General features: G+C 35.9%; 1 protein-coding gene across 2 annotated transcripts; it reads right to left on the bottom strand.

Annotated features, from left to right (window-relative positions):
• Nucleotides 1-651: 651 nt before the first annotated feature.
• LOC130993109 (uncharacterized) lies at nucleotides 652-2,619 on the bottom strand. 2 transcript variants are annotated; one of them, XM_057917858.1, is made up of 2 exons: nucleotides 1,705-2,619; nucleotides 652-1,580 (listed from the first exon to the last, which is right to left on the bottom strand). In XM_057917858.1, the coding sequence occupies exons 1-2, from the start codon at nucleotides 2,331-2,333 to the stop codon at nucleotides 869-871; spliced, it is 1,341 nt and encodes a 446-aa protein (XP_057773841.1). In that variant the 5' UTR covers nucleotides 2,334-2,619; the 3' UTR covers nucleotides 652-868. The 2 variants fall into 2 exon arrangements, with proteins under 2 accessions (XP_057773841.1, XP_057773842.1); XM_057917859.1 differs by having other exon boundaries at nucleotides 652-1,574; nucleotides 1,705-2,618.
• Nucleotides 2,620-13,063: the final 10,444 nt, after the last annotated feature.

Genomic DNA, 13,063 nt, shown 5'->3' with positions numbered 1-13,063 from the left:
TGGTCTACTTTTTGCGGACGCCCAATATAGTAAAAGTTGTCTATTTTTGGCGGACAGAGGGAGTATTTATTTATTTTGACAGCCGGATATCTATATTTCAAAACTTTGATTAATCTCTAACTTTGTCGCACAATATTGTATATTTGTATATATATGATGTGGAGAAAATTCACAACCATATATGTTACCATATAATAGTCCACGAATCGTATAAATTTATGAAATCTAAATTGTAGTAGTATTTAGAATATAAGTCTATGCAGAGCTAAGGAATTTGACTGACTACCATTATTAAAATACTAGATGCGCCATGCTACCTCTAGTTTTCAACCCCAGCGTGCACGCACAACCAAACCCAACTATTCCCAACTCTCTCTGATTATAATATTATTAATTTGTGAACAAAAATGTGGGAAGGCCACCACTTTGCTTGGACCCAACTACAAAATCTTCAAACTTATCAACTCCTTTTATAATACTTAAACTTGTTTTACGCCTGCCCAGTGATGCACAGAAATTACAATTCGCAACAGAAAATCATTTTAAATGTTGGTTAGTACGCCAACTAATTAAAAGCATCCTATTTTAAAAGAGGAAATCTAAACACAATCTGCTTCCAAACAAAAAAAAAAGTAGAAATCAATAGGAGGATGAAGTAATACCATCAATATTCTTGATAGAAGCAATGGTAAAAAAACACACTAAAAAAACGCAGCGTGCCTTCTTTGTAACATCTGTACATTCATCCTACTTTTAGTTAGTCCTAAAACTACTCCAGATTTAACAGAATTTTCAAACCAATTGTCACTCTAAACAAATAAATACAATAACAAAAAGGAGAAAGGGGATTAATTTTGAAGAAAATGAATCAGACGAGTAAATCTTGAGGAGGGCACAATTCCTTGCGAAGCTTTTGAGAGAAAAGCCTACAAGCATCTATGCTCAAGTCCAACGCCGCCGACAGCGCCACGAACGCCGCCGCATCCTCCGTGCAGCTGACATGCTGCACGCTGACCTCCACCAACGGCGCCACCACTCCCCCACCCCCACGGCGCACCTCTCCTTCCACCCGAGCCGACATCACGAACCCTCTGTACATGCAATAGGGCCACAGCCCGTATCCGAAATCCCCACTGCCCCGGGGGCTGCAGACCGGCGACGCCGCCCCGTTCCCGTCCAAGTCAATCACGAACTTCCCTCCCTTGCTGCAGCTGATGGTCGACTCCGCCAGGACAATGCCGGCAGCTGCAGAGTCTGGAATCAGCTCGAACCGGTAGCCGAGGCCGTCGGCCGTCCCGCGCTCGCGCCATGCCTCGAGGCGGCCCCACGGCTTCCAGGTGCCGTCGCCCGGCCGGAGTATGAGCCAGCAGCCCGGGTTGGACCGGCTCACCCGGTCCGAACCGGTCGACGCCACAAACGGCGTAACCATCGAGGCCGCCGCAACCGGCGAACCGGAGAGATCGTGGATTGTAATGGACCACCCTTTCCGTTCCTTTCCTGGCCGTTCTCTTTCGCTCCCAAACGAACTCAACCAACCCCTTCCACCATTGTTAGCGTGCTCCGATGGAAAAGACCTATCACTTCAAATCATCAATTAATGATCCCCACTATCAATTCAATTCCAACAAAGCCGTACAGCTACTAATTACAATAAGGAAAGGAAATTAAATTTATTTTTAGTTTTGTAATTCTACTATGCTATACCTGGAACGCTGATTGCGGTCAGCTGTACGGAGACTGAATTTGCAGGTGAAGACGGGCTGCCGAATATTCCCGCGAATTTGGAAAATCTGCGGGCTGCATTCGGGCTCACGATCGAACTCGAATACGAATCTCGGGTCGGGCTCGGCCTTCACGTTCAAGTGGAACTGCGCGGGGCCTTTAGCCTCTCTCCCCACATTAATCCACCCATTGTGGAAGGCCACGGCCCTACACTCCGCCGCCGCCATATCCAGCGGCACCGTTATCTTCCCCAGCAATCGGCCACCGTTCAGGCCGCACGTGGCGCCGCGGCGGCCGGAGTAGACTGAGATTTTGAGCTGCGGTCGCTTGGAGATGGAGAAGATGGATGATTTGGCGGTGAGGCGGTCGAGGTCGGCTTTGCTGAGGTGGAAGCTGGCGGCGAGCGTCGGAGGGTTTCCGTCGGGGAATTGGGCGTTTTCCGGCGGAATGTAGGGCACCACGGCGCTCTGGAGTGGGAAGCCTTTCAGCTCGATCGTGCAGAAACACGGCGACGACGAGGGGTGAACGGCGGAGCGAGCCGGCTTCGCCGCCACCGGGATTTTAAGCGCGAGATTGCTTACGGTTAACCGCACGAAAGGGCAGGGATCCATGATGGTTGGAGTTGGGAATGATATTCATACAAATATTATTGGTTAATTGAGTTTATTAGCGGTGGAGCAGGGCAGAAAGGTAGAGGAAGAAGGAGTAATGTGGGGTGAGGGGAGCAGGATAACTCGCGGGAAGGTGAACAAGAGTAGTAGCAGTCGCAGTGCGCCCACCACTTAACGACGACGGCGCTGCTCTGCTGTTTGCTAATTTTCTGTTAACTACCAATCGAAATGAAAGTTAACAAAATGTTAAATTGAATTTATATATTTTCTTACTTCCTTTTCTCAAGTGACTTTCCTCATAATTATATTCAGGAAGATGCTTTTCTTTTTAAACCTATATACTGTTCAAATAGAAATTTATTAAAAAAAAGAGAGAGAGAGAAAAAGACCTAAAAACCCTGAGAGCATAGACATTAACAAAGGGCCGGGTCACAAAGGATCCGTCTAAAAGCAAAACAAAAATAACCGCGTAAAAACACCCGCAAAGGACCATGGATAGTCAAAAACAATGAAACCGAAGACTATGAGGAAAAAATTTAAAAAGCCGTCCTCGTCCCCAACATCTTCCTTTTTAAACATATATACAAGATACATATATATTACACTAATAAATTCAATAATAATCATATTATTACAAACGATATTAAACATTCAAACAAATAGAATTTAATATTCAAATAAAATACAACTCACATATCATATATTTGAATAAATTAAATAACAATCATGTTATTTTAGATCCCGGAAGGTCTATAATAGGTGTATGAGGATGGATCACCTATAGGCTATTTTTCAAAACACACGAGACAACCTTTAGAAGTTAACTAATACTGACGAGTTTGAAAGATGTAAGCAGTTAAAGAAGATATCAGTTAAGTAAAGGTTGAAGACTGATACTGAAATAACTTCAGTGAAGATATCAGTTGAGCACTAGGCTTTAACTGATATACTCGTAAAGATTCAATCTTAGATTTGATCAGAGGAGTGTTATGAATCTTACTGACTATCCGAAAATTAATCAGTTAGACTAATAACACTGGCAGCGGAAAACTTATCTTTTGAAAAAGCCTTTTAATAAACATGTTGTAAGGTTTATGTTTCGCTTTGCAGTTAATCAGTTTTAGTTAAGACGTTTGTGCACAGATAAGAAAGTAGAATTGAAAGCTGTAAACGACAAAGGGATTTTTACATGGTTCGGAATCCAATTCCTATGTCCACGGTCAGTTGATCACACTGACAAATACTCTGGGCTTATGCTTACGGATGCACAACAAACCTTGAACTGAAAATACACTTTTCAGTTTCAACACACTGGGTTGGATTTCTCAATCACTTAGCACGCACTAGGTACTAAGATCTCTTTGTCAAAACACTGGTTTGAACTCCACACAACTCAAACACTCTTTTCGCTCAATTGAAAGGAGGTTCGAAAACTACCAACTAGATCACAGAGAACATGCTCTCTGTAATCAGTATTTTAGGCTTTGGATAAACAATATTTGCCTAAGGTTCTAAGAGAATATATGTAATCAGTAGTAGACTGATTTTGGCTTTATGATTCTCTTCTTCGATTCAAACTTTGGAAGGCTTTGATTGGTTGAGTGGCGATTTCGGCAGCGTTTCAGCTTGTGTATTTGAATCAGTGAAGATTGAAGTGATCCTCGAGCTCTATTTATAGGAGAGGTCTTGAATAGATTCGTTGGCGGAGATGGTCTTCAAGAATTCATCCGTTGGAGAGTAATTCGAATTTTGCTGGGTCTTCAATCTTCGAGGTTCCTTGTTTGGCGAGAAACGGCTACTCAGGTACAGGAGGTAAGGCGCATCTGAAAAGGTAATCACCAAAAAGGAATGCTCTGCAGAGAAATGACGATCCTCTGTATCTCTGCATTTAATGCGGCTGTACTTTGAGTGCGTGGCTTCCTTTTAGCATTGGAGTTTCAGTCCGAGGAAGAATGTCAACTGATACTTGACTTTAGTATCAGTCTGCTGATTCCACGTAGCCAGCATTAGATGAATTAGTCATAACTGATTCTTCAGTTGAGAAACTCGTTTAGTCAAATATCAGTATTTGACTCTGCCTTTAAATGCAAACATCAGTTGAGTTCTTCAGTCTTCAGTCCTTCGTTCTTCATTCTTCATTCCTCCGGTCTTCAGTCTTTAGTCTTCAGAACACTAAACAAACTAGAAGGTGAACTCCAATACTTGAGTTCAAAATGTTCTAATCTATTACAAAGAAAACTTAAGGATTTTGGTATCATCAAAACTAGGGCTATGATATTTCATTAAGTTCCCAACATGTTATTATAATTAAGATCGAATATCCAAATAAATACAACTTAACATTCAAATAAAATACAATTTGCAGATTACTGATAAAACTTGAACTAATGATCTCTTGAAGGAAATAGTCTTTAGTGCTTGTCTTTACCACTTAAACTTTTTAAATACAGTCTATGAAATGAAAGAAATTACTTGTGTTTTAGGAAGTGATTGTACATTAAGTTATTAGAAGTTTATACTATTTATAAGGTTAGTAATGGTTTTATGTTAAATTTTCACCAATATTTTTAATAAATTTGAGTTTGTAAGCTATTATTACAAAAAGCAAAAATTTATTCAATGCATATGAAAAATACAAATACTCTTGTGCAACCGATTGCACCGTGCAACTGGTTTTCAAAATGACACTACTTCATTCGAGAAATGGCACTTGAACATTTTTGAATGACACTACTTCAACATAGAAATGACACTTGAAGATCTTCAAATGTCATTTGTATGTTGAAGTAGTGTCATTCAGAAACCAATTGCACGGTGCGACCGGTTGCACGGGAGAGTGTCTCTTTGAAAAATATAGCTATAATAGATTTTCACAACATATATATATATATATATATATATATATATATATATATATATATATATATATATGAGGTGAGCTACTGTGAGAACACATCTTAAAATAAGAAATAAGAGCAATTTTTAATGTATGAATTTTCTGTTGAACACGTATGAATTTGTTGTATAAATGTATGAATTGTGAAAAATAATTTTTTGCTACCTTTGGGATTCGAACTCAGGACCATAAATCCATCCAACAAGATTACGAATCAACCGTAGATCTTGATGATCTAAGGATTGAAAATGATTATTATTTTATATATATATATATTAGGGGTTGGTTATAGTGAAAATCACAATTTTAAATAAGAATTGAGAACATTGCAGTGACGTGTAACGTTATTATATTCGTTGTGCAATTAACTGATATTTACTTAGAGGGGGCGAAAATTTATATGAGTTCAAAATTTAATTAAAGGGAACGGAAATCTTATCAATTAATTGAAAACCGTTATTCAATCATTACAAATAACTTATGCAATACTATATACTGATTTATGCAGTATTCTTATTTCTCAAATAAAAAAAATATTCTCGCTTTAATCTAATATTTCTTTTTAATAATAAAGAAAGTCTCTATTTTAGGTATGAATTCGAAAAACTAATTTATGTTTTAAACACTACAATTAATTATGAGGTTATCATTACTAACTTCTTATTTCTCAAATAAAAAAAAATATTATCGCTTTAATCTAATATTTCTTTTTAATAATAAAGAAAGTCTCTATTTTAGGTATGAATTCGAAAAACTAATTTATGTTTTAAACACTACAATTATGAGGTTATCATTACTAACTTTTATTGACTCGGCCGTCCAAAACACTGTAACAAATTGTTTTAAATTTCTGATATGATATATGAGCTCTAGAAATATTTGATAATTAAGAATTTATAAGTTTAACCAAACACTCACCATACCTCTTGTTATTTGAACAGTTTAAGCAGACATAAATTCCATTGTGCGATAACATAATGCGCGGACCATTCACATAGTTTCTTGAAATATTTGTAAATGTCTTATGTAAGTATTTTATCGAATATTTTAATATTTCCTTTGTCTCAATATAAATCTCATAGTTTTTAGGTACAAAGACGTAGAAAGTAGATAAAGTGAATGAGTGAAAATTATTTAAATATTAGGTATATAGAGAGAATATATTGCCAAAAAAAGAATGAGACATTTATATTGGGACGTCCCATTATAAAAAATGGGACATTTATATTGAGGCGTAGAGAGTAAAATATTTATAAGTGTTCTATTAGAGTATATAAACAATTTGGATCATACAAATGTATGTAGATCGAGAAGACATCATTCTTAGAACATCAGCATTGGTTGAGTCAGTGCTTGACTCATCTATGCTCCAAGTCCACTTATAAGTCAATTGTTGTATTGAGTTAGCTCATCATACTGACTCATATAGTTTTGATTTTTTAAATTTCAACTTAATTTAAATTCAAAAATTATATTAATGCAATGACATAAATATAAATAAGACAATTACATCAATTTAAATTACATAAATTTAAAACATGAAAGTTAGACATTTCCGACTTCCCTTCATGCGAGAATTCCGACCACCATTTACGCATGTATTTCTATCTACTTGGATAGACCGCCGCACCAATTTGAAGAGAAAAAATCATAATTGTTGAGATCCATTTAAGAGGGAGAAGCTTCTTTTAAAAATATATATATATATAATGAAGAAAGCTTTTGAAAGAAAGATAGAATTCGAGAGAAACAAAGATTTAAGAGGAAGAAAGGAAGTGAATGAAGTTATGATGAAATAGTGAAGGGGCAGGAAGATTCTATAGATGAAATAATAGAAATAGTAAAGAAAAAAAAAACCAATACTACTGTGCAGAACAGTAGGTGACGGTTTCAACTTTTTATTTATTTTTTTGTTTTTTAAATGGGTGCGGCACGTGTTGAACACGTGCCACAAATTTCGCCTCTTGTGGCTGACTCATTCACATGTACCATGACTCGAGCCACCCTCTCTTGCATTGGTCGGCTCATCATCAACGCTGGCTCGATTAAGTGGATGAGCCAATTCGACGTGGTCTTAGTAGATAAGTGAAATATATATAAATAGATACTAATTAGCTATAACAGAACCGATCACCTACCCACCGTGGACATGCATAACGTGCCCACCATGATGTGGCAATTGTAATTATAGTAAGATAATTTTAATTAGAGTAAGATTTATTAGTTATATTTCCTAATTAAAATTGTCGCATCAATAGTGGGCATGCTTGTCCACGGTGGGTAGGTGATCGGTTCTGTTAACCACAAATAAACTCATTTCTCCGTCAACTAAGAAATTTGTAAATTTCCCTTAAATTTAGGATTTGTTTAATAATTTGGTCAACTTATGAAATAGACCGGCATAAGTATTTAAACGTACCTTGATGTTCATTTAATAAATCAGGAGGGCAATAAATTCAGTCGTTTTCCTCCTTTCCTATTTTGGAAGTTTAATCTGATTTTATAATAAGGAAACTGGTGGGGGCGTTGTATTATGGTTTAGATATAGAGAGGCAGAGTGAGTTTGCTAACCTAAGCATGGATTACAGCTGTGCACAGCCTGTCCTCGACTGTGAGCCATTAACGGCAACTGAAACTGCTGTCAGCTTAAATTACAATTATGACCCTCCAAACCTTTTTTTTTTTTTTAATCATACATCTATTATATAATAGGATTAAGCCTTAACCTATGTGGCATATCTTAAATCTCACCATTTCAAAATTTACCATATATAATCTTCATCATTTATTAATTAATTAACTATTACATTCTATATAAAGATTCATTAATCATAATAAATATAATTAATAATAAATGTATATATATATATATATAATAATATTAACATTACATATAATCTAAATTAATAAATTTTATTATTTATTTTTTCTAGATAAAAATTAGATTTATATGTCTGATAAGAAAAAAAAATTATAATCTATATATGATAAATTATTTTAATTGAATGTTAGTGATTAGATGTATATTTGTTATTAATTTTATATTTCTCAATACCGTACATATTATATATTATATTGTGTGTATATATATATATAATATTTATATTCTTAATTTTCAATAAAATTAATTTTAAATTAAGTTTGAATTGAGACATGCACGTATATGTAAATTATAAATGGGTCCGATCATTGATTTACATGTTTGCATGATAAGACACAAATTCTGTAAACTGATTAATTTAAAACAAAATCTTATTTTATGTCTATCAAAATAATTAAAATTTTATTTTTATATTTTATAAAATAAATCCATACATTTTATTTATATAGGGAAGAAAAATATATTTTTCATTTCTGCAAACTTTATTTGTTTCTGTTCGTCCATTACTATAATAATAATAATAATAATAATAATAATAATAATAATAATAATAATAATAATAATAATAATAATAATAATAATAATAATAATAATAATAATAATAATCTATTCTATAATACGATTAGACCTTAGCCTACGTGACAGGCCTCAAATTCTTTCTTTTCAATCTCAATCTCCAACGTGGCATTTGAGAATCCAATCTATATATTCTCATTCTCACTTTTAAAACAAAAGTCATGCCTCCCTCTTCCTCACCCCATCGCCGTCGTCCCTGAATCCGGTCGGCGTCGTTTCCCCCTTCACTGTCTCTCTCTTCTCTCAATCCTTTTCTCTCTCTAAAGTCGATTGCACACTCAAATCGAGCCCTAATTCCCCCCTTAAATTGCCCGCCTCTTTCTCCCTCTAAATTCCGGAGTCGCCGCCGTCCTAAGGGCGGCGTTGCTCCGCCTCATCTCTGACTCCCTCTTCCATTCCTTAATTAGTTCGATTTTGTTTCCACTTCTTAAACCCATGAGAATTCTCCATTCGAAGCAATTAATACAAGAGCCCTAAGATTTCTTTTTCCTATAACCCGTTGTCGTTCCTTCTTCTAGACTCCGGCGAAATAGTCGCCGCTGAGCCCAGGAGTTCATCCACCGTGCCGTCGACCCCCACCCCACCGACGACTTCTCTGTTTTGATACCTTCATTTCTGAATCTGCCGTGATTCTTCCTACACACCTTTGGTAAGTATTAAATTAGTTTCCTAATTTAATAACACGTTTCACTAATTTAAATATAGAATGATTATTATTTTAGAAAAAACAAATTTTGGAAAGAATTTTAACAATGGAAACTTATAACCTATATTTTTAGCAGAGTTGCCAGAGCAGAGGGCCAGAGCCAAGTTGCCAGAGTAGAGCTGCCAGAGCAGAGATGCCAGAGCCAGAGCTAGCCAGAGCAGAGTTACCAGAGCAGAGTTGCCAGAGCAAAGCTTCCATAGGAGAGCTGTCAGAGCAGAGTTAACATAGCAGAGCTTCCAGAGCAGAGCTGCCAGAGCCAGAGCAAACCAGAGCAGAGCTTCCAGAGCAGAGGGCCAGAGCCAAGTTGCCAGAGCAGAGCTTCCAGAGCAGAGATTCCAGAGCTAAGTCATTAAAGTCAGAGCCAGAGCCAAGTCGCCAGATCCAGAGTCAGAGCTAAGTCGTTAGAGTTAGAGCCAGAGCCAAATCGCCAGATTAGGCATTAGTTAATTGCATACCTACATTCTTAATCCTCGCTTTTTCGATATTTATAAGTTTTAATTGCATACCTAGATTTTTAGCTATAAATTCCTTAGTTAATAATGATTTACGCTGCATCGTGTTTTTTCAGCCAACACAAGGTACTTTTGTTCTTCTTTTGCTGTGTTTAGGGAGCAAAGCAAACCTTTTGCTGTGTAATTTTAGTGCTTCGTATTTGAATAAAATTTGTTTCTGACTTGTGAAAGATATGTTATAAGCCTTTCGACGGAATATGTAAATTACAGTTGATTGGGGTCCATATAAAACCATTTTGAGTTGCCAGAGTAAAGCTTCCAGAGCAGAGTTGCCATAGCAAAGCTTCCAGAGCAGAGCTGCCAGAGCCAGAGCTTCTAGAGCAGAGGGTCAGAGCCACGTTGCCAGAGCAGAGATGCCAGAGCCAGTGCTAACCAGAGCAGAGCTGACAGAGCCAGAGCTAACCAGAGCAGAGGTTCCAAAGCAGAGGGCCAGAGCCAATTTGCCAAAGCAGAGATGCCAGAGCAGAGCTGCCAGAGCAGAGATGCTAGAGCTAAGTCATTAAAGTCAGAGCCAGAGCCAAGTCATTAAAGTCAGAGCCAGAGCCAAGTCGCCAGATCCAGAGTCAGAGCTAAGTCATTAGAGTTAGAGCGGGATGATGAGGATAAAATCCAGCTCAGTAATTAGGGGACAACAACCTGACAAGTTATAATCTAATAATAGCCTTAATTAGTTTAATGGCGAGCATGCGGAATAGATGACCAAACGAATTTACTACTTTACCCCAACTGTAATGCCTATAAATACCTACGATGATGAAATAAAGCACACGCTCTCTCTTTTACTGCTTTAAAAACTCTTCTCTTTCCTTTCTCTCTAGAGTTTGAACTAATAAAATTACATATATAAATAAAATATCTAAATTGTTAGAGTTATGTTTGTTAGATAGTTGACAATTGGAGTCATGGTTGAATATAATTTCATATTTGATGATGGTCTCTCAAACTCTAGATGAGATGATGCTCAAAACTCCAGACGAGATGGTGCTCTTTCAAGTTTTAGACGAGATGATTCTCTTTCAAGTTTCAAACGAGATGATGCTCAGAAGTTAGAGGTGATCTGTCGAGTTTGCGACGAGCTGATGCCCACAACTTGGTTGGTCTTAAAACTCCAAATGATACGATGTTCGATAAATCAGTTATGGTCTTTTAAATATCAGGCGATATTATTTTCATAATTAGTTATGCTTTTAGAAGTTCGGAATTATATGATACCTATGTCAAATTTATATGTATTTCTACTCTTTTTTTTTCTTACGCATCAACTTTTTATAAAATTTCATATGAAAATTAATGGGCATTTTTATGATCTCAACAAAATTAATAATTTAATTGCTAAAAGTTGTTGACATTAATATAATTTAAAATGTATTACTAATTTAATTTAATTTAATTAATTATATAAATAATTTACAGAAAAAATTATTTTATATAATTATCATAAGAATAACATAAAATATATAAATTACAAGAAAATATGTACCCGTCGAATTTCGACGGGTAATACACTAGTTTATTATATAATCAAATAAGTTATTCGCATCCAGACGAGACCTCTATATCACACAAAAGTAGAAAAATAATTGCACGTAGACGAGACCATTATCCACACAAAGGTGAAAAAAATGAGACCACTACCCACACAATGATGAGAAAACTACACTGCTAACAGGCCGAATTGAACTCAAGACATCTCACGAATGAGAGTATTTGAGTGCCTCGATTTTATCACTTGAACTAGGTCTTATTGACCTTCAAACTTTATGTTGTTTTGCTCTTTTCACTCAATTTAATAATGGAATTGTATAATCTCCAATGTTTGAAAGTGCTCAATCCGTGCCATTATTTATAGCATGTCTTTTTAGTACAGAAATTAAAAACAATAAAATTAGAATAAAGGTGTGTATGCCACATATTTAATTATGTGTTTAATAAATTTGTTGTTATTTTTAATTTTCTTAAGTAAAGTGATTTTTTTCCCCTCCCCTTAACATTTTCTTTATATTTTCAGATTATTTATTTGTCAATATTTTTGAAAATATTGAAGGGCAAAAAACTAGAGATGAACTTAACTTTAATATTGGTAAATTAACATATTTAACTTTTTCCTCCCTTTTTTTCGCATTCACTGAATTTAAACAAATTGAAAATAAAAAATGAATTTAAAACACAAAGTGAAGGAATATTTCATCCCATTTTTTCTCACTCAATAGAGAAGGAATATGATTAGCTGTTGAGTATTGGTTATATTCAAATATATATTGTTATTGTGTAGATAATTCTTGAAGTATCTTCGAATGTTCATTTTGGACCTGATACTTTGGCTAATACAGTCCAATGCGAGTTTCCAACAGCATTGTACGAATTTTCAGCAGCATATTCCAGTTGGTATCTTACACGCCTCGTATGAGTATATTTCACATTATATCAGCAGTATGCACGAATTGTTGTTGGATCACAATTAGAGATAGATCAAGATCATCCAAGCAGAGTCCTTATCAAGCTAGACCTTCTACGACTAGGAAATAATTAACTTGGGCTACAAGAGAAGATTGAGAGCTTGAAGTCTATAAAAGAAGGTCATATTTCGTTCAACATAGCTGGAGGAATTTCGTGCTTAATATCTCTCGCAATGTAGTCGAGAATTCTGTTCCTGCTAGGTGTCCCCCTGGATTTGTACAGTCTGTAGTACTTTCATTGATACAGTACTTTTATTTCCTAGCAGAAGAGTGTTTGTGAGTTATACACTTGAGCGTACATTGAAAAAGAGTTATAAACTCTTATTTATTGTTGGTTCTTGTTTCTCAAGGGATTAGGTCCGCCTAGGAAGTTAGTCGTTGTTTAGCTTTCAATTATTCACCGTTGATGGGATTTTGGGAAGATGTAGATGCTAAGTAAGAGGGTGTCTTATTGTGTAAGTCCTTTGTTCATTTTAACTTCATATAGTGGATAATTTTCCCTGGGCGAGGCCCCCCCAGACGTATGTTGTTTAATTGAACTGGGTTATTATTCTGTGTGTTTTATCTTTCGTACTCACATTCATTGTTACAACACATTTCACCACATGTTCTATGGATTAGTCATTCTTTCGTTAGCTAATAAAGATTGAGAGGTAAGGACAAGAGAAGAAGACGACAGATTGTCGTTCATATTCAGAGGGCC

Source organism: Salvia miltiorrhiza, chromosome 7 (assembly GCF_028751815.1).
Source record: "Salvia miltiorrhiza cultivar Shanhuang (shh) chromosome 7, IMPLAD_Smil_shh, whole genome shotgun sequence".
In the NCBI taxonomy this organism is placed as follows: Eukaryota; Viridiplantae; Streptophyta; class Magnoliopsida; order Lamiales; family Lamiaceae; genus Salvia; species Salvia miltiorrhiza.
The sequence above is the reverse complement of the archived record's forward strand: the minus strand, read 5'-3'. Positions and strand labels throughout refer to the sequence as shown.